This window comes from Rhinolophus sinicus, linkage group LG06 (genome assembly GCF_036562045.2).
Source record: "Rhinolophus sinicus isolate RSC01 linkage group LG06, ASM3656204v1, whole genome shotgun sequence".
Lineage (NCBI taxonomy): Eukaryota > Metazoa > Chordata > Mammalia > Chiroptera > Rhinolophidae > Rhinolophus > Rhinolophus sinicus.
Genome location: NC_133756.1, coordinates 23,212,077 through 23,234,277, shown reverse-complemented (window position 1 = coordinate 23,234,277; position 22,201 = coordinate 23,212,077). Strand labels below are relative to the sequence as shown.

General features: G+C 35.0%; 1 protein-coding gene across 2 annotated transcripts; it reads left to right on the top strand.

Annotated features, from left to right (window-relative positions):
• Nucleotides 1-19: 19 nt before the first annotated feature.
• Nucleotides 20-19,804, top strand: IFT25 (intraflagellar transport 25). 2 transcript variants are annotated; one of them, XM_019742871.2, is made up of 7 exons: nucleotides 44-167; nucleotides 390-490; nucleotides 8,988-9,100; nucleotides 13,152-13,258; nucleotides 14,865-14,933; nucleotides 17,827-17,870; nucleotides 19,593-19,804. In XM_019742871.2, the coding sequence occupies exons 3-7, from the start codon at nucleotides 9,003-9,005 to the stop codon at nucleotides 19,704-19,706; spliced, it is 432 nt and encodes a 143-aa protein (XP_019598430.1). In that variant the 5' UTR covers nucleotides 44-167; nucleotides 390-490; nucleotides 8,988-9,002; the 3' UTR covers nucleotides 19,707-19,804. The 2 variants fall into 2 exon arrangements, with proteins under 2 accessions (XP_074190854.1, XP_019598430.1); XM_074334753.1 differs by lacking the exons at nucleotides 390-490; nucleotides 8,988-9,100 and having other exon boundaries at nucleotides 20-167.
• The last annotated feature ends 2,397 nt before the right edge of the window (nucleotides 19,805-22,201 follow it).

The following is a 22,201-nucleotide window of genomic DNA, read 5'->3' as shown; positions in this document are numbered from 1 at the left end:
GGAGTGAAGCGAAGAGTCGGGGTAGAGACGTGCGCGCGCCTGGGAACTCCGTGGAGGCCGGGAGGATGGGAAGAGGGTAGAGGAGAGGGAGGCGGGGCTGAGGGCGGGGCGGAAGGGAGATCCCGAGGCCCGGCGGTCTGTGCGCCTGGAGGTGATCCGAGTCCCAGGCAAGCGCGGCCGCGCGGCGGGTTAGGCGGGCACCGGGGGAGGTGGGAACCTGGCTGGACGAGGCCGCCGGAGAAGGGAGCCAGAGCGAACGAGAGTTGAGGGGGGTCGTGAGGGGAAGCGCCACGCGGAGGCGGGCGGCGGGAGGGCGCCGAGTGGTGGTTGGGGAGGGGACCGGGATGGGGGAAGTCTGACGCAGGTCTGTTCTCTCCCCTTAACCCTAGAGAAGTTAGTCCCAGCTTACGAACTTCTTTGAGTTCTGAAATGTTTTGACCTCGAAAAGGGAAAAGCAGCTGCAAATCGAAATTAATAAAGCTACCAAAAGGTAACCTATCAGCTGCAACGTAACCCATATAGTAAGGCATCATATTTAATGTAGGATGTGGGTTCATTTGATATATTTTATATAATTTGGGTCGGGGGTGTCCAGAAAAGTATGAGTGTTTGGAATCCTTCGAGGTCTTGAAATGGCCTTGGACTGAGGAGAAGGGTTTGGGGACGAAGGTGAGAAGATGGTGTCAGGGCTGGTTTGCTTTTCAAGTAATACCAAGGATAGACCGTGGCACCGGGAGACAGAAGATGGCTGTTCTCTAATTTACACATACGTTTCCAATGGATGTTATGGGAAAGGGTCAAACCAATGGGGCTGGACAGGGAGAAAGGGAACTGAGGACTATCCCGAGAGTTTTGGGGAAAGAAGGACCAGGAAGGGCATGTGAACTGGAAGTGAACGGATAACTAAGTGGCCCTAGATTTGGAGGACAGGACAAGGCATCAGAGAAGTCCAGGATCAGGGATCTTTAAAAATACAAAGGATAGCACCCCAGAGTGCACCACTTTTGATAAGGCCCTGAGGGAATATGTGTATTTACAGTAAGTCATCCCAGGGTGGGAGGTTAGACAACACCCCAAAACCTGTAGTTTGGAGTTGTGGAAGCAACATACCTGCTGATCAGTTGTTCCATGGGTTTCTTTGGGGTTGGTTTGCCTCTTTTTCTTTAGTCACAACAAAGGAACCTTAAAGAGAATCCAATTTCTGCCATTTCTTGTTATTTAAATAATTCCTCCCAACATAGGAAATAGGTAGGATATTGATGGATATAGGAGGTATGAAATGACTTTTTTATTAAAGAATGTAGTCCCTCAGACAACTTAGATGATAAGAACATGAGATAAGAAAAGAACTAAACATTTGAAGAGTACACTCTCTTCCTTATTCATATATTACAAGTCAATGCTAGATATTTTCCTCCAAAATATAACTTTTTTTAAAGCAAGTTCTCTCCTTAAGTCTCAAACGCCCTCATTGCCACCCCAAAATAGATTACCGTACAGTTTTTCCACTTCTGCACTATTTAGGCCAGAGAATTATTTGTTGTGGGGGAACTGTTCTGTGCATGATAGGATATTTAGCAGCATCATGAAATGCCCACTAGATGCCAATAGTATCACCCCCCTCCCAAGTCATGACAACCATACTGCCTCCAGACATTGTCAAATGTCCCCTGTGGGGGTAAAGTCACCCCTAATCCTGTTGAGAACCACAGGACTCTGAGTTAAAGCCCATTGTCTTTAACCTGGCTTTTAAGACCCTTCATTATCTGTTTGCAATCTACCTTTCCTAGAATTTGATTCAATCTAAAAGAACCACCAATGCAGGAATCCTTCCTTTAGTTTTGTTCCTGGATTATCACCTTGTCTTTCTGAACAATTTCAAGGATGGAAAAGATTTAAAATCTTTGTCAAGAAATTTTTCTATCTATGATGTCTTTCTTCTTAAAATTCATATTTGTTGAGTCCTGTTCTCCCTCTTGGAGTTGTAAAGGAAACATTCTAATCCTTTTTCCATTTGTGTACACTTGTGATATTAGAAATTATAGTCACATCTCTGTTATCTCTCGAAATGTTTCAGTGCCTATTCTTTCAATTTTGTCAATGTAACGTAGTATATAGATTATCTTGAACTTTTTGTTGTCCTCTGAACGATATCAGGACTTAAAATATACTACCCAGAACCGAACACAGTATTCTGGATGTAGATCACACTATTAGCACATAACATATCTTTAGTTGTATGCTTGTCCATCTTTCTTCACTCTGAGCTTAAGGGCAAGAACCAAGTCTTAGTTACTATCTTTGTCTTAAGTTATAGTCATCTTTGCCTTATTAGCACGGTGCTTGGTGCTTAGTTGGAGTTCAAAAATTTTGATGGAGTGTAATTCCTCCTCAATTCTTATTATCGAAGATCACATTCCTTTACCTTTGGGGGCAGATACAGTATACTCTTGCCTTATAGTGACTTTGTAATGAACCAAACCTGTATATTTTACATTATCTAGATTGAAGGCCAGCAAACTTTAGGTAAAGGGCCAGATAATAAATATTTAGGCTATACAAGCCTTGTAGTCTGTCACAGCTACCCACCTCTGTCTATAGCACAAAAGTAGCCATAGACAATGTATAAATGAATGAGTGTGGCCTTGTTCCAATAAAACTATTCATGGAGACTGACATGTGAATTTCATATAATTTTCATATGTCACAAAATATTTTAATTAAAAATTTTTTTTAAATAAAAAGCATTCTTAGCACATTGGCCATACAAAAACAGGTGGCTGGCTAGATTTGGCTCTCAGGCAGTAATTTGCCAACCCTGATCTAGAACCAATCCTTGTGTAATTGATTTTTTTAAGTCTGAGGATAGGCCTTTACTGTTATCCTTACTAAATATCTTATTCACTGCAGCCCATCTTTCTATCTTGCTCAGATCTTTTTGTGTGCTGATTCTGTTACCTGACACATTAGCTGACATCTCCGATTTGTGTCATCTGCAAAATTGATAAGCATATTTTTTCCATCCTAATTAATAAAAATGTTGAATTACATAAGGATAGAGGTCTTCCATAGTTCATTTTGTTCCATTAATCATCATTCTTTTAGTATAGCCATTCAGAGAGTTATAAATATCTACTTAAAGTACTGCCTGTCAGCCAACCCACATGTCTCCATCTGGTCCACAGAGTATCTTGAGAAGCTTTGTCTGAAGTTTTGTTGAAATGTTCAGAACATGTCCCTGGTTGGTAGTAAGTCTGTCAAACACACAAAAATGCATAGCTGCTATAACTTTTGTGAAGTAACGTTAAGCTGCTTCCTATTTTACTCCTTTCTCATTTACCTTTTCAAAGCCATCATTGTAATAATGAAATTTAATAATTTTAGAATTTTGTTGAGAATTAACATCCAAGTTCATAAATCTGTGTTTCTAGGAATTCACCGTCTTTCCTCTCTCTAAGGGTTAACAATGTTCATCCAGTACCAGCCCTCTGGTTCCAGTAGTATTAAAAGCAAGAAAAAAGGCACTAATAAAAATATTAGAATATATGCCTTTTTTCTTGACCAGTCTTACCACATCTTTTAACATTATAATACTGGATTTTAAAATTACAATAAAGGTGAACTTTATGCCATAAAATATAAAAACTAAGAAGAAATGGATAATTTTCTACAAAATATAAATTTCAAAATCATCTCAAGAAGGTAGAGAAAACCTGAAGAGAACTATTGAACTTTATATAGTCAAAAAAATCTACCTACAAATACTTTACCAGTCTTGTAGGACCAAAGAACCACTATCTTACACAAATTGTTCCAACAGCTAGAAAAGGGGGGAAACTCCAACTTCTTTATGTTGGGAGTACAATCTTTATTCCAAAACCAGACATGGGCTGAATAATAGGAAATTTATATCCCAATCTCATTTAGAAATATATTTGTATAAATTATAAATAAAATATTAGCAAACTGAATACAAGTATGGACAAAAATAATAATATACCTTGGCCATTATAAATAGAGTTTATGGGGATGCTATAACATTAGAAAATCTTGATTTTAATTTATCACATCAATCTGTAGGAAATAAATATCATCTTAGTAAATGTTAGATGAGCATTTGATGAAATGCAATGCTTATTTGTGGTTAAAAGCAAAAAAAACCTTAAACTAGAAAGAAGGGAATTTCTGTAATCCAATGAACAGAGTCAAACAGAACCTTCAGTGACCATCACATTTAATGGTGAAATGTTAGAAATATTCCTTGTATGGTAAGCAATTAGATTTTAAAAAAATAATGTTATTTTAAAACAGATTCCATATATAGTAGCAACAGAAACCATAAGGCATCTAAGAGTAAATCTAGTCAAAGAGGTGAAGGTATGTTTGGGGGAAACTATAAAACAATTTAGGGACTTAAAAGAAGTCTTAAATAAATGAAGAGATAATTCCAATTCATGAATTTGAAGACTTATTATCACAAACATGATATTCTCTCTAATCTATAAATGGAATTGAATTGCAATCAACATTTCAAAAACATTTTTTTTCTGTAACTTAACAAAACTGTTCTAATAATCAAGGTACAAAGCATAGAACCAGACCACTTTTAATATTTAGAGGAATTTACCTTACTAGATATTAAATAAGACTTGTTATATTTTATCCTATCCTTTTACTTTTAGTCTATCCATATATTTAGAATGTGTCTCTTTAAAAGAGTATCTTGTTGGATTTTTAAATTCAGTCTGATGTATTTACCATGTTTCCCCCGAAAATAAGACCTAGCTGAACAATCAGCTCTAAGGTGTCTTTTGGAGCAAAAATTAATATAAGACCCAGTATTTATATTATATTATATTATACCCAGTATTATATTATATTGTATTATATTACCCAGTCTCATAGTAAAATAAGACCCAGTCTTATATTAATTTTTGCTCCAAAAGACGCATTAGAGCTGATTGTCCGGCTAGGTCTTATTTTCAGGGAAACATGGTAGTTTATCAACATTTAATGAAACAATTGATGTATTTGTGCTTAAAACTACCATTTATTTTCTATTTGTCTTTATTCTTTTGTTCCCTTTTTTGGCCTTCTTTCAGATTAATCAAGTATTTTTATGGTATTCCTTTTTTTTTTTTTGGTTTCTCTGTTGGCCTTCGTCCTACAACTCTCTGTTTTATGGTTTTAGTGGTGAGTTTATTCTAATCCTAGGATTACAACATACATCCTTAACATCCTAGTCTACTTTGAATTAATATTATATCACTTCATGTTCAATGAAAGAACAAAAATACTTACAAAAGTACTTTAAAGAAAGTAGTCTCATTTACCATCTTCTTGCCTTCTGTATTATTATTGTATTTATTACTTCTACATCCATTAAATCCCTACCATTCATTGCAATTTTTTCTTTAGTCAATAGTCTTATAAAAATTTTGAAAATATTCTTTTATGTTAGTAATATATTTGCTATTTCCAGTGCTCTTCATTCTCACAGATCCAGGATTCAACCTGTAATTATTTCCCTTTAGCCTGCAGAACTTGCTTTAATATCTTTTGTAGTGTGAATCTACTGGTAACAAATACCTTCAGCTTTTGTTTGCCTGAGAATGTCTTTATTACGCCTTCACTTTTGAAGGATATTTTTGCTGGCTTTAGAGTTCTGTTTTTTGTCTTTTAGCCCTTTAAAAATGTCATTCCATTTTCTTTGGCTTCCCTTGTTTATGATAAGAAGTAAATTTTGATTCTTGTTGTTTGCCTAAATGTAATATGTTTTTTGCTTTGATTGCCCCCCTCCCCACCTTGTTTCTTTAATTTGCAGCAGTTCACTAAGATGTGTCTAGGTGAGATCGTTTTTGTATTTATCCAACTAATGTTCGTAAGGTTCTTGGATCTGTGGGTTTATGTCTTTCATAGATTTTGGAAAAATTTCAGCCATGTCTCTTCAAATTTTTCCTCTACACTATTCTCTTTCTCCTTTCCTTCTGGGACTCCAGTTACATGTATTTCAGAATAGTTTGATAGTGTTTCACAGTTATCTGATGCTCTGTTCTGTTATTTTCATTTGTTTATATTTCAGTTTGTATCATTTCTGTTGAACTATCTTTAAGTTTACTGACTCTTTCTCATGCTGGGTCCAGTATGATGTTCAGTGCATTTAATAAAATCTTTATTTCAGATATTGCGTTTTTCAGTTCTAGATTTTCCATTTTTTATAGAGTTTCCATTTCTCTGCTAAAATTCCTTTTCTGTTCCCATTTGTCCATCTTTTCACTAAATTCTCTTAACAGATTTATAGTAGTTATCTTTGTCTCTGTCTGCTAATTCCAGAACTGGGGCATCTATAGATCTGCTTCGAATGACTTTGTATGTTGAACGTTGTGTTTAAAAGCATAGACACTGAAGTACATAGTGGTTTTTTTTTCCTCCAGAGAGAACACACTACTTTCTTCGTCTAGGAACTAGGATAAGGGGCAAATCACTTCAGTCTAACTAGCGATTGTGCTGGGATTGGACTGAGTTGTAGTTTTATTTAAATAGTTTCAGTTTACCTCTGATTTCAGATATTTGGGAGTGAGATTAGTTCTCTCCTTTTCAGGGCTTTGGGATCTAAATACCTGAGAAATCTTTCTTTGCTTTTCAGTTCACACCCAGTTTCCTACGAAGTTCCACTTGGGGGCTGATTTTGTCTTTTGTCTTTATTAAAAGTTAAGCTGGATGGGGGCTAAGATGCAGCTTTACTTAGTTACACACAACCACATGGATAAATCTAAAAAACCTAATAATGAGTGAAAGCCAGATACAAATGTGTACAAACTATGATTCCATGTATATAAAGTTTGGGCAAAATTAATCTGTAGTGTTATAAATAGGGGCTATGCTTGCCTTTGGGAAAGAAGGTGGGGTAGTGATTGAGAGGAAGCATAAGGAGGACTTCTCAAATGCTGGTAATGTTCTGTTTCTTTACCAGGGAAATGGTTACCTGCGTAGTGGTTACCTGGGTATATTTACTTTGTTAAAATTTATCGTGCTGTAGACTTATGATTTGTGTTCTTTTCTGTATGTGTGTGATAGTTCATTAACATAAAAGGAAGTGTGTGTGCGTGTGGGGGGGAGTAACTCTTACACACACAAAAATAAAAGTTTAAAAAAAAATCAAGCTACAGAGTAGAAGATATTTATAATACATATAACAAAGGACTTGTATCCAGAATATTCTATTTTTAAAATACCAACAAATCAAAAAGAAATGGATAAAAAAATTCAAAAAAGAGAAACCAGTAGAAAAATACGCAGAGGATAAGAAAAAGAAAATAACAGAAGAAGAAGCCTGAATGGCCCATAAACATATGAAATAGTATTTAACCTCGCTAATAATCATGAAAATACAAATAGAATCCTTACTGAGATACCGGTGCACACCAATGAGATTGGCTAATGCAAATGTCTAACAAAACCAAGTAACTGATGGTTAGAATACAAGGAAGCAGAAACTCGCATGTATTATTGATGGTAATGTACATTGTTATAATTTAGAGATCAGACTGATCAGTTATTGACTTGAACATATGCTGATTCTAAGTTTTTGCATTTTCTATAACGAAAGACACTCTTTTGGTATAAAGACTTCCTCCCACATGTGTATAAGGCTGCATGCACAAAGCTGTGCATTGCAAATTAGTTTCTAATAGAAAAATTGAAAACTGACCTCATATCCATCACCAGAGAAATGGAGAAATACCTTATAGCAGTTAAAATGAATAAAGTAGATTTACATGTATCAACGTGATAAGACCTTGAAAATATAATATTGAATGAAAAAAGCAAGTAGCAAAAGGATATATACACTGTGAAATCATCTAAGTTTTCAAAGAACAGTACATTTTTAATCATATGTATATGATAACAGTATAAAAATATAGTCAGGAAGGCTATTCATCAACTTCAGAATAACTCTTACCTCTGGGCAAGGAAGAGAATAGGCCAGTGAGGGGTTACATATTTCTCAAAAAATTTTTAAGTAGATGTGACAAAAATGTTAACATGTATTATATCTGGGCAGTTGTACCTAGTCATTTAATATATGTAATATTCTTTGTAGTTTGTCACTTGTTTATTTGAAATAGTTTCTCTTTTTTTGGAAAAGTTAGACTGGGGTCAGGGTATGAAGGGTATTGGAAGCCTTCCTTCCTTTTCCAAGCACTTTTAAGTCTTTGTAGATAACAGCTTTTCCTGTCTCTTTGCATCTATATATTGGTGTGTGTCCTGTCACCACCAGATCAAGGAGGAGGGTAAGTGAGATCAGATAGAGTTTTCTCTGTCTTCCTTCTGTCTTACCCACCAGGGTTCATAGTAGAACTCAATAATGTCTTTTCAGGATACTTCTATTAAACTTAAAATATTACCATACAACAGAAATGTCTTTAAATCCATGACCCAAGTGAGTGATGTAGAATTTAAAAATAAGTAAATGATGTCTTCTCATATTTCTGCTCAAACATAAATAAATAAAATGATGATAAGATGTCTTTTAAGATATAAGTAATATTGTTTGCTACTCCAGTTGATAATTGTCTATACGAACAGTCACAAAGAATTTGTTTTTATGCTCCAGGTTTTTTGTGTTTTTTTTTTCAATTTTTAAAAATTTACCCACTAATTTATATCACCTTAGCTTGTTAACCATTTGTATATAATTCCTGAGGTTTTTTTTAATTTTAGAAGCAGAAAAATGATGTCAGAGTAGTCAAGGACTTGTTTTAAGGAGTACAGTAGTGGAAATACTTATATCTTACAGATTTTTCCTGCGAGAGTTCAGAAGTTTACTTATGTAAATAAACACGTTATAGTCCCTCCCACTTGTTGAATAGCTTGGTTGTTAAACAGTGAGCTAGGCAACAGGCTTTCTCTCTCCCTTTTCTCAGATACAGTGCAGAGAAGACGGTGCTTTTGTTGTTATTGTTTTGTTACTGTTTTATTTGCAGGTTAAACACTTTAAGATGAGAAAAGTTGATCTCTGTTTGAGTTCTGAAGGGGCTGAAGTGATTTTAGCTACATCAAGTGATGAAAAACACCCCCCTGAAAATATAATTGATGGGTAAGAGTTACTGATCTTTCTTCCTTAAAGTCTTGATGTTAGGTTCATAAACCCCTTGAGTACTGGGTAGGTGTTTTACAATGATTAGCACTGTTAAACGTAGTTTAATAAATGTTTGGTGAACATTTAATTATTTATTAAACAATAAATTACCTGACAATATCTGTCTTTGGGTACCATTTCTGAAACCAATTCAGTTGTATATGTTTAGGTTTTTGATCCTTTTCTTGATAATTCCTAAACTGACCTTTTAATACAAATAGTTTTTTTAAAAAGTGATTTAACAAGACAAAAGTTCAAACAACCATCTCATTTTCTGGAAGTGTACCTTTTAATGTCTGCTTATGGTTTTATTCCAAGTTTTTCTTAGTAGATAGGAATATAAACATTGTAACTTCCTATCTACTGCCTATTTCTTTACTGGTAAGCAAAATGTTTGCTAAACTGAATGCTACCCTTTCTGTTATCCATCTTCATTGTTTGTTTCTCAGCTTCCTGATATTCCAATTGCCACTCTTCACTGTGCTAGAGCTTATTCTAGGTAGAGATAAATATCATTCTCGGACTTTTAAGTTCCAAGAAAAAGTAGTTAGTGGGAGAACTCTGGCTATTTTACCACTCTTTTGAGTTCTCTTTCTTGGTATTTGTACAGTGACCAGAATTTGACTCATAGAATCATAATTTTAGAGCTGGAAGGACTTAGGGGTTCATCTTATCTGAACCTTTCATTTTGGACTTGTGGTTAAGAGAGGTCTAAAGAGGTCAAGTACTAGTTTTAACTGTGGAGGGGAGAAGCAATTGTAACACACATCTTGTGGTTCTTTGTGTTGTATGGTGAAGCCTATGTATCTGGATAAATACTAGCAACTCGAACTTTTCCTTTAAGCCTTGTTGTTATCTCCTCTCTGACATCTGGCTCTTCCCCTCCGGTAGGATGAGTTTACCTTTTTTGTTGGACTCCAATAGAATTTGGTATATACCTCTCTTACCTTATTTATTCCTTTGTTGTATCATTATTCATCTTCAATGTTTGTCTCTTAACTGTGAATTCCTAGAAGTCAGAGACTATGACTTGTTCATCTTTAACTCCACAGTGTCTTAAAATATTTGTTTAGTAGCTTGTTGAATTAGACCATCGAGTATTAGTCAAACTCAACTAATACTGGAGATTAGCTGCGTACACACACACACACACACACACACACACACACATTTGCATATGTTACTTTACATTTGCATAGAACTTTATAGTTTCATAGATGTTGTGTTACTTGACCTATACTGTAAGCTTGGGGAGTAAAAGGCAAAAAAAAAAAAAAAAAGTATTTTCAATCTCATTGTACAGATGAAGGAAGAAAAGATGATCAGAGGTAAAAATGACTTGCTCAAAATCACACGGATAACCAAGTGGCAGAATTAAGACTTAACACTCATGTCTTCTAGAACTCCTAGTTTGGGTTTCTTTGTACTACACTCTGATAATTCAAACTTAAGGTTTGCATCAAAAACTTAACACCTGTTTTTTGCCTGTGAATCTTAATTCTTCTTAGTTTTTTTGCTTCTTGAAATTCAGGTAATAATTATTTATTCCACTCTGCCTTGGAGTAGAGAAATGAATGTGGGAACTGCTGTGAGAATACACAGACCTATAAAGATTTGTCTTAAGTTGTTGGCCAAAAATAGAGATCTTTCCAAATTTCAGTCCATATGAATGATTAAGGACATAATATTTTTTAGATTAGACAAAATCCTTAGTACATAAAACCATATGGAATAAAAGTAGTGACTGACCTGATAACTGAACAGAGCACATCAGACTTTTAATCCATATGCACTTCCAATAAATACAATTAGACTTATATGGTAAATATTAAAAATTATTCTCAGCTCATAAATTGGCTTATCTAAATGGGAGTAACAGTAGAAGTATTTGGAGAAAACAACTGTAAATTTGTCCCTGCTGGACAGTGCTTCCAACTTTCCATTTTCCAGAAATAAGTGTTAAAGAAAGTGATTATATTTCTACTTGCCCTTGACTCTACTTTTGCCCTCTGCCATTTAACATATCAGTGAAAGAGGAGAAAAGAAATTCTGCACTAGAAAAAAAAAATGAGTCAAAAGAAAAAGAAAAGAGAAAGAATTAGTCCTTTTGGGATAATGTAGAAGAATACTAGATTTACAGTAAATTACTGGGTAAGTGAACTATATGTGTTACTCTTTGAGACTCAGTTTCCTGGTCTGAAAAATGATGATAATACCACCTTCTCTGATTACCTCACAGTTGTGATATAATAGATATTAAACAGTCATTAGATATAAAGCCTCATTTAAAAGAAAACTATTTTGATGACTTTATTATGCCTAATTATGAGGATTCAGTTACATGTCATTTTAAAATCTATATGTCTAAAATCTATATGTTGTTTGATGTTATATTGGTTTTGTTCATTAAAAGCATCCAAGAAGCATAGGGCAATTAAGTCATTCAATTTATTTAAATAAGATTTAAAACCATGTAAATATAAACTTACATATTGTAAAATATTAAGCATAGTATGAAAAACCCAGAATTGTGAGTTAGGAAACCTGGCTTCTTTTTTTTTCTTTTTTGTAGCAGCTTTATTGACATATTATTCACATACCATACAATTCACCCAATTAAAGTATACAATTCAGTGGCTGCCAGTATATTCACAGAGATATACAACCATTTGCACAATCAATTTTAAAACATTTGATCACCCCAAAAAGAAACCTCACAACCCATCACAATCACCCTGTGTTCTTCCTATCCCCACAGCCCTATGCACCCACTAATCTACTTTCTGACTCTATACATTTGCCTGTTCAGACATTTCATATAAAGGGAATCATGGTCTTTTGTGACTGGCTTCTTTCACTTACATGTTCTCAAGGTTTATCCGTGTTATAGCACATATCAGTGCTTCATTCCTTCTTATTGCCAAACAATAGTCTATTGTATATTTATAGCATATTTTATTTATCCATTTATCAGCTGATAGGTATCTGGATGGATACTTTTTGGCCAGATTTCCCCAACCTAATTAAAAAATGCCAGCCGACAGATTCAAGAAACTCAGCAAATCTTTAAAGCAGGATAAATACAAAGAGACCATATCATAATCTGCTAAAAAAGTAAAGATAAAAAATTTTTAAACAGCTGGAGAAAAAATACTTTAAATACAAGGGAACAATAGTACCAGTGACAATTGACTTTGCATCACAAACCATGGAATCCAGGTAACAATGGAACAATGTTTTTTTTAATGCTGATAAAAGAGAATGCTGCTCCCCCCCTCAAAAAAACCTGTCAACCCATAATTCAGTACCTAGCTAAAATATTCTTCAAAAATGAATACAATAAAGACATTTTATTCATCACAAATAGACATAAATCACAGGAAATGCTAAAGGAAGTTCTAGATTGAAGTGATGGAAATACCACTAGATGGAAATTCTAGTGTTATAGAAAGAAATTAAGTGCATTGAAAATGGTAAATATTTGGGTAAAAAAACTTTTTTTTTCTTTTTCTTTTAATGTTTTCGAAAGACAACTGACCGCTTAATGGGGAAAAACACATATTGTACTGTAGAATTTATTACATATGTAATTAGACCGGAACATGAACCTTCATGACGTGTTTGCAGAATTTTAACTGGCCCATTGTGACTATAGTAATGGGAGATGATATTGTGATGGTACTTGAGTACTTTAATGATGGGATCAGATTATACAGGGTCGTAAAAAGCTATACTAAAGCATTTAGATTTATAGGCAATAAGGGGCCACTGAAGGCTTTTAGACAATAGTAACATAAATTTTATGTTTCTGTATTTTTAAAAGATATATCTGGTAGTAGTAAAGAATAATTATTAAAGTTGGGGAGAGATTAGAAACAGAATGAACAGTTAGAAAGGGATTGCAAGAATCCAGGGGTCGTTCATTATTTTTTTAAAAATATTTGTTCACTAGAATTTTGTGAATGTTTTTTGTCTATTTCTTTCTCTTTTTCTTTAAAATTAACAATAGGAATCCAGAAACATTTTGGACCACCACAGGAATGTTTCCCCAAGAGTTCATTGTTTGTTTTCACAAACTTGTGAGGCTTGAAAGGCTTGTAATCCGTAGTTACTTTGGTAAGCAAATCATACATTAATTTTTATCATCTTTTAATTTTACCGTAGGCAGAGGGCACGTACATAAACTTTTGGCAAAAGATTAATTTTCTTTGCAGCATGGAATCCAGTTTTATTGCTGTGGTGGGAGAGTGGAGAGTATGGGTTAACTGCCTTGAGCACAGTTAGACTCTCTGAAACTGCAAATTTGAAACCCTTCCAAAGCACATAATAATTTCCATGCAATTACTATGTGAAAGTCTTTGGCAAAAGACTGTATTATTAACATAAGAAGCCAGCTTGCCAGAACGCTAGATTCCTTGACATATTTATTACGGATTCATTTGGCTTGGGGTTCTCTGTCAAATTCTTTCTGAAAATCTGATAACCCTGATTATTTGTATTGGATAATTTTGATTCTTCTATTAATAATGGCATTTTCTGAGGGATTTAGGAGGAGACTCTCTCATTGGAACATCATTCTAACCCTGTCTTATGTTTATTTAAGGATAAAGTATATCAGACAGAATCATGGCAGGAAACAGAATACATTCCAGATGGTTCAAATGAAGAGACTTTATTGATGGGACTACTTACAAAATTAGTTCTGTCTTAAGGGAATATACCAGGGCTGGTGAGACACCCAGAAACTGGCTACAGCAGGAAGCCATTACCACCCCAGGGCCACGGGAAGAAAATAGTGTTACTGGAACCTAGTGAGAGCTGGAGCCTGTAAATAAGGGCCTGCCTGGCAGGAGCTGTAATCATGAAGGGACATAACCACTGTCAAAGACATGACTAAAGCAGGAAGGGAGTGGAGAATAAACAACCTGATCTCACTCCCCCACTGACCTCCAATTTCCTCCCAGTGCCTCCCATTGGCCAAATCTGACCAGTAGCCAGTGGGCAAGTGAGTCCAGGTGATGCAGTCCACGGGGTCGTCCCCCTGGGTCACAAAACGGGGAAGTGGAAGAATAGATTTGGGGCAGCGGAAGCTGGGCCAGGGGTAATGGAGAGAAATCAGTGCAGAAGGAAGACGACTCTGCCTTCCTGTTAAGTTTCTCTTCTGTCGTTAATTGTAGAGGCTTTGGCGTTAGAGCTAAATTTTGAATTTCAGTTCTGGCACTTACTGACTCTGTATTGTTGAACACTTTGCCTGACTTCTCTAAGTTGCCTGATTTCTCTAAGCCTGTTTCCTCACCAGTAACGTAGGTTAATAATATGTTTCTCATCAGACTGTAGTTAAGAGTGAATGAGTCAATATGCCTGATTCATAGTAGGTTCTCCATAAAGATTTATGACCACGAAATTATTATTATTGTTATTACCAATATACAAAAACAATTTGGATAGTACCAAATTCAAAAAGGCTTCATAGCTCTGGGTTGTATGTTTGCGAACATTTGGAAGGTTACAGTGATGCAAGGCTGCGTTTTACCATAGGGACTTAGGCAAACACAGAGTAAGTGTGTTATTTTCAGGACATGCTGCTCCTGATGCCTGTTCTTTGTGCAGTCCCACTGATGCCTGAGAGGCTCAGACATAGGGAAAAAGGAATATGGGAAAAGCAACATAGAATCAGGTGGATAATTAATACTTTATTTATTTTGTTTATTTACAATGACAGTGCGTACCTTGAAGATTGAAAAAAGCACCGCTAAAGAGCCAGTTGATTTTGAGCAGTGGATTGAAAGAGGTATGTACCTGTTTCACCAGCATTTTTCTGAACATGACGGAGTAGAGAATCATCCTTTGACTCTGTTTCCAATCTGTCTGCATTTTGGTGAATGATTCCTGTGACATATTTAGAGCCTGGAAAAATCCAGGTTTGAACACAAGACCGTTTCTTTACTTACTGGTTAACTGTTAGCATGTTACTTAATTTTTCTGAATCTCTGAATCCTTATCTGAAAAATGGAGCTGGTACCTACCATGTAAGGTTTTTGTGAACATATGTCTAGCATACGGCAGACAAACAATAAATATTAGTTTCTTGTCTCTTTTCACTTCCTGATTAATGGTACTGTTTAAATATCAGCAGAATTGGTAGCTTCTATTTAAACATATATTACCTTCATGTATCGCCTTTCCTTCCCAAAATGCCATGAAAATAATAGAAAAGGAATAAAAAGAAGCATAAACCTACAAGGACAACAAATAAACAAAAGACCAGGAGACCAAAGCAGATGTGAGAGATCAATATATATTATGGAAGAGAGGACACGGATGGAAAAGTGACTTTTGAGGCTAAATGGAGTAGGTTATAACTTAAGTGCCTTCCAAGAAGAAAATCAATGAGAAGCATGCCACTTTGCCCAACAGAACCCCAGAAAGGTCTAGAAGTTGAAGGCAAATGGTACCATGGAAAATGTGAGACATGGCCGGAAAAAAGGGTCATTAGTTGAATATCTATATTCAGAGTAGTTGGACCGTAGGTACCTTCTCTGACCCGACAAAGCTAGGTGACCACTGCTTCTTCCACAAACCATCCCAAGGGATGACTAGGAATATTGAATGTTGAGGCTCAGAACTCAGGGAGAGCAGGCATAGTAGAGAGAGTGACTGAAATATGGAGTTGAAAACACTGATTTAGGTGGAAGCCTGCATATTGAATATGCAGGCTTATTTCTGGGCTCTGCTATTTATGATAGCAACCAAGAATAGGGCTGCGGCCAGGAGGTGGGAGAATTTATCTTTGGAGAAACTGAATGGCTCCAGAAGAAAGGTCAATGGACGCTGACAAAGGCTCATTCCTGATCACCCTATTGAAATCTACTTGTCAACGAGTCTGGCTTAGGCATGTAGTTTTCAAATGACTTACTCATAAGCAACAAAAGACAGCCAACGATCACCAGACATTTGTTGAAGGCCTCAAACCCTGAATATAATCAAGCCTTTAGCTTTAATTTCCAAACTATAGGAAATACGGAGTCTAGAGGAACAAATTAAATGAAACCATGAGGAGGCAAGATGACAAAATATGGGACATTATACAGGACAACTGACTTGGTCTCTTAAATAAGTCAGTGGCATGGGGAAAAAAATATATGTGGGAAGGAAAGCAGTTCAAGATGAAAAGAGACAATTCTGACTTGAATAAATCAACTATGAAAAGACATTTGGGGGACAATAGGGAAATTTGAATATAGACTGGTACTATATGACATTAAAGCATTATTTTTAATGGTAGTATAATAATGGTATGGTTATGTAAGAAAATATAAATTCCTTACTATTTAGAGATGGATAATCAAATATTTAGAGGTGAAATGTCATGATGTCTTAGACTTGCTTTAAAATACTTTAGCTAACTATTACATTGTTTTGTGCACCTGAAACTAATAAAAAAAATGTTAAAATAAATAAATAAATAAAATGAAATACTTTAGCAAAAAATTAGATAAATCAAGTATGAGGAAATGTTAGTAATTTTAAAATCTAGATGATGGGCATATGTAGGAGTTATGTTCTGTCTTTTATGTTTATGTATGTTTGAAATTTTCCAATTTTTCATAATTAAAAACTAGGCAAATGAAATAAGAATTCATTATTAATTCCTGGTGAAGGAAGAGTTGAATAAGAAAATGTGATCATAATTTGTTAACTTATTTCAGCAGCAAATAACATTTATATAGACAATAATGTAACCATCACATTTTGATTGCAGAATTGAGAGGATGGCAGAAGAGAAAGTTGCAGGAGGAAGAGGAAGAAAATATTAGTTTAAGAGACCTAAATTTTCATATACCATAATATAAAGTCAGTAAAAAATTGGTAAATCAAGAAAAGGAGTATAACCATAGCATAATTCCAGGAAAAACAGCTTGAAGAGTTGAAAATGTATATGTACCTCTAGGGAGCAGGACTGGAGGAGAAAGGAAAGGTCACGCAGGGGATTATTATTTGTCATTATCTCAGAGAAAGGTTAGGAAACAAAGTCATACATAGTCTTACTTCCCAGAGACTTCCCTTTTTGTACTATGTGCCTTTTAAAATTCTGTACACTATTTTAATACAAATATTAATTTCTAAATAATGTCAATGTTTTTTATTAATTAAATATTCCATGTTTCCAAAAGAATGTTTTATATGATTAACTCATGATCAAATAAATTAATCTGTCCTGAAATTATATGAGTAAAGGTTTCCTAAAGTTGGATACCAGAAAAGAACAATGTATGGGCAGCATAATTCTGCATCACAGTGAAAATTTACTGGAAGAAACTGAGCTCTAGTCATTGCCCATGGGAACAATAAGATGGCTCCTGTTAGGCCTGCAATTGCTGTTAGTAGCTTGATCCTTAAAAGGGATTTCACATTTTTAGCAATTCTTTATATTTAGTAAAATTTAAATTTTCATTTCCTTATGTTTATACTCACTAGAGATATTTTATGGCTCATAAATAGTTTATCTTTCATATCTTTTATATGAAATATTTCTATTTTTGTATTAAATTTTAACCCCAAAACACTGGTAAATTTGGTGTAACTATAGTTTACCAGATACCATGTTTGCTGAACATAAATTTCAGTAGCTATCCTCATGTATTTTTGAGCCCTAATTCATTTCTGTTGAATTTATGTTTTAGATCTAGTACACACAGAGGGGCAGCTTCAAAATGAAGAAATCATGGTAAGTAAATATACTTTGTAGAGATAAACATTATCCTTAGCCAGCACAAGATATTTAAATTTTAAATCTATATCCATAGTCATATACCCTCAGATATTATAGGTTCTGTACTTAATCAATAGAGGTTATTCTTAATAATATTATAATCGAAATGTAGTACTCATTTATTAAGCTTTTATCTAACATACAGAATGACAGCAAGTATAAAACAGAATTGTTTGTTTTTGTTTCAATTTTGTTCATTTATTTGGAAGTACTGATTTGCTTTGCTTTCTTTCATTTGATTCTGCAGGCCTTTTAGAATAGGAATCAAAAAAGGTCGACATGCCAAAATTGGATGTTAATTTAAGCGTGAAAGGACAAGGGAGATTCAGATAAGGGGAACTGGAGCATAGGATCAGCAACAAATAAGCCAAAGAGAGATGAGGTGGAAAGAGAACAAGCATTTTTCGACAACATTCCACTAGGCTTTGCTTGTCAAGTGGAATGAATGCCCATTGATGAGGAAGCTGCTGCCTCATCAGGAGTTTCTCTGTTCTTGCTAGTTTGTCAGGTTATGGTTTTAGACAAACACAAAAACATGAAAAAAGTGAGTGTGTGTGTTTTTTAGGTGGTAGTGTTTGCTTAATTAAGGTTTCTCGAAATGAGGGTTAAAGTGGTACCTTGTCCATTAAGTTTCCTTTTTCACAACTTGGTGGGAGCTGCTATGAAATCAGTGTTTCAGAAGAGTCTGCTGGAAGTTTTGAACCCTATTCATTCTCTTCTCTGCCATTCAAATGTGCCCAGTGAGTGGGGAGGTCAGTGGGGGGAGATGCAGGCGATGATCAATTAGACTGAATTTTATCTTCTGTTTTTCTTCGTCTTTACCAATAGGTTATGGTTAGTAAGTCCCTGCTGAGTATTTTGTTTCAGGACTCACTGTGAATCTCTGAATGCTCCTGTGTAGAACATTTGGAAAATAGTAAGGGAACATGGGAATCACCCATCCTTCTATCACCCTGTCACAATAGCTTTTACTGTCCCTACTTTCTTCTAGTTGTCAACCATATGCATCACATATAATAGTAATGTATGAACAATTTCGTATTCTTTTTTAAACTTAATATTATATATGAGCATCATAATTATAATTTTAAAATTAAATGTATGCAAATAGGCAAATGCTAACTAATTTCCTTTTTCCTCCCTCTGTCATTGTAAGTAATACTACAAGGGACATCTTAGGCATGTTGCTACTATGACAATCGTCACCTTTTTAATTATTTTCTAAGATTAAATTTCAAGGAATGGAATTACTGGGTCCAAAGGTATAGGTATATTTATAGCTTTTTCTTAAATATTGCCAAGTTGCTTTCTAGAGAAGTTATATAAATGTAAAAGTATAGTACTGTTTCAGGGTAGTATATTCTGAGGCATCATTAACCAAAGCATATCTCTTATCATGAAAAATACTTTAAGAAGACACTGAAAAAATTGATTAGAAACATATAGTTGCAAATTTTAATTCTACCTACTATTTTTCATCAAACCAAGGCTGATATTCAGCATACACACAAGCACAACTATACTATTATATGTGGCTGGCTTCTCTTCTGAATATTATCATATATATTGTTTATATTTAGAATATTACTCTTGCATCAAATCCTTTCTTCTGCTAACTGCTTGTTTAACAGTTAATTAGAATTGCTAAGAGCATCCATATTGATTTTTCCCCTACAGGCACGTGATGACCATGCCACTTACTTGAGATTCATTATTACGTCAGCCTTTGACCATATTGCAGCTGTGTATAGCATTTCTGCAGAGGGAGTAGCAGTCTCAGATCTTTCTTAATAATTATAACAAAATGCTCTTGCATGATTTTTTTAATAATATATTTACTTAAAAATAAAATTGTCTTTGATATACTTTATTAAAGGGATTTGTACCAATCTGTTTCAGTTTTTATTATTTTCTTTTCAACATTTTGTGCAAAGGAATTTGGTATCATCGGTCCATAGTGATGTCCACCATGAGAGATATGAGAAAGTTCTTGCTTCAATATATAGCTTAATCAAGGAAGTTACTGTACATGAAAACTTAACGGATAATACATTGTGCGCCCACAGCATCTAACATGATGCCCTTTAGATATCAGTGTATTAATTTTTTATTGATTGATTGATTGATTGATTGACGCAAAGGGCTAAATGAGCAGTGTAGACAGTAAACAATATACAAGTTCAGAATAGAGAAAAGTACTTATGGGAAGGTTTCACTGAAGTCATGGAATTTGGGCTGGCCCTGTAGGACAAATCATTTTGTTTTTTTCTTTTAGTTTTATTTTGTCTTGATTTGAAAACCTCAGATAAGAGTTAGGTAACATATAACCTTACTTTCCAGAGACAGTCATTATTGATATGATTTTTAAAAATATTTTGGGGAGGTAAAGAACAGAATAGGACAGATTGGGAGGAAGTAAGACTTCTCTGAATATACTTTCTTATATAGCTTGACTTTGTAAACATAAATAACTAATATAGCCAAAAATTAAAATAAAAAAGCAATTCCAAAATATTGACAACAAATAGAAATGCATGAACCGAACTTTATCACAAATTGATAGAAACACAGGAAAGAAACGACATTAAAACATAATATTTTGTCTGTACAGTATGTATTAGTTTCTTAGGGTTTCTATAATAAAGTACCACGAACTTGGTGGCTTAAACAACAGAAATTTACTCTCTCACGACTCTGGAGCCTAGAAGTTGGAAATCAAGGTATTGGCAGGATTTGTACCTCCAGAGGCTCTGAAGGAGAATCTGTTCCGTGCTTTTCTTTTAGCTTCTGCTATTGCTAGCAATCTTTGGCATTTCTTGGTTTATGGCACCATAGATCGAATCTCTGCCTCCGTCATCACATAGCATTCTCTCTATGTATCTTCACATCATCTTTTCTCTGTGCGTATCTGTTACTGTGTGTGTTTTCATCTTCTAAGGACGCCAGTCATACTGAATTAAGGGCTCACCCTACTCCAGAATGACCTCATATTAACTAATTGCATCTGCAATGACCCTATTTCCAAGAAAAGGTTATAGTCACAGGAACTGGGGGTTAGGACTTGAACATATGTTTTTGGAGACACAATTCGACCTACAATACAGTCTTACTGAAATATATTTGTGATAGTTAATTTTATGTATCACACTGACTGGGCCATAGTGACCAGATACTTTCTGAAACATTATTCCGGATGTTTCTGTGCAGGTGTTTTTGGGTAAGATTAACACTTAAATGGGAGGACTTTGAGTAAAGCAGATTGCCCTCCATAATGTGGATGGGCCTCATCCAACCAGTTGAAAACCTTTATGGAACAGAGACAGGTCTCCCCTGGGCAAGAAGGAATTCTGCCACCAGATACCTTTGGACTTGTGTTGCAACATTGGCTCTTCCCTGGGTCTCCCAAGTCAGTGGCATGAAAAGTGTTAATTAAGGAAGGGGTTCCGCTCTAGATTCAAAGAGATACAAGAGTGCCAATAACCACATGCCCTGTGTGGATCCTATCTGGGTGCTGATTTGGGAAAACAACTGAAAAGAGACTTTTTTCTTTCTTTAAAAATTTTTTCTCAATTTCCGTTGACATACAATGTTATATTAGTTTCCGGTATATAACAGTGATTAGACATTTATATAACTTACAAAGTGATCACCCCAATAAGTCTAGTACCCATCTGACACCATACATAGTATTATTATAATATTATTGACTATATTTCCTATGCTGGCTTTTTATAACTGGCAATTTGTACGTCTTAAACCTTTCCCTTTTCACTCTCCCCCACACCCCTCTCCCATCTGCAACCATCAATTTGTTCTCCGTATCTATGAGTTTGTTTTTGTTTTGTTCATTTGTTTTTTAGATTTCACATAGAAGTGAAATCATATGGAATGTCTTTCTCTGTCTGATTTATTCCACTTAGCATAATACCCTCTAGGTTCATCCATGTTTTCGCAAATGGCAAGATTTCATTGTTTTTTATGGGTGAGTGATATTCCATTGTATATAGATACCACATTTTCTTTGTCCATTTATCTATTGTTGCACACTTAGATTGCTTCCAGATCTTGGCTATTGTAAATAATGCTGCAATGAACATAAAAGTGCATTATGTCTTTTTGAATTAGTGTTTTGGATTTCTTCCAATAAATACCCAGAATTGGAATTGCTGGGTCATAAAGTAGTGCTATTTTTAATTTTTTGAGGCACCCCCATAATGTTTTCCATAGTGGCTGCACCAGTTTACAATCCCACCAACAGTGCACAAGGGTTCCTTTTTCTGCACATC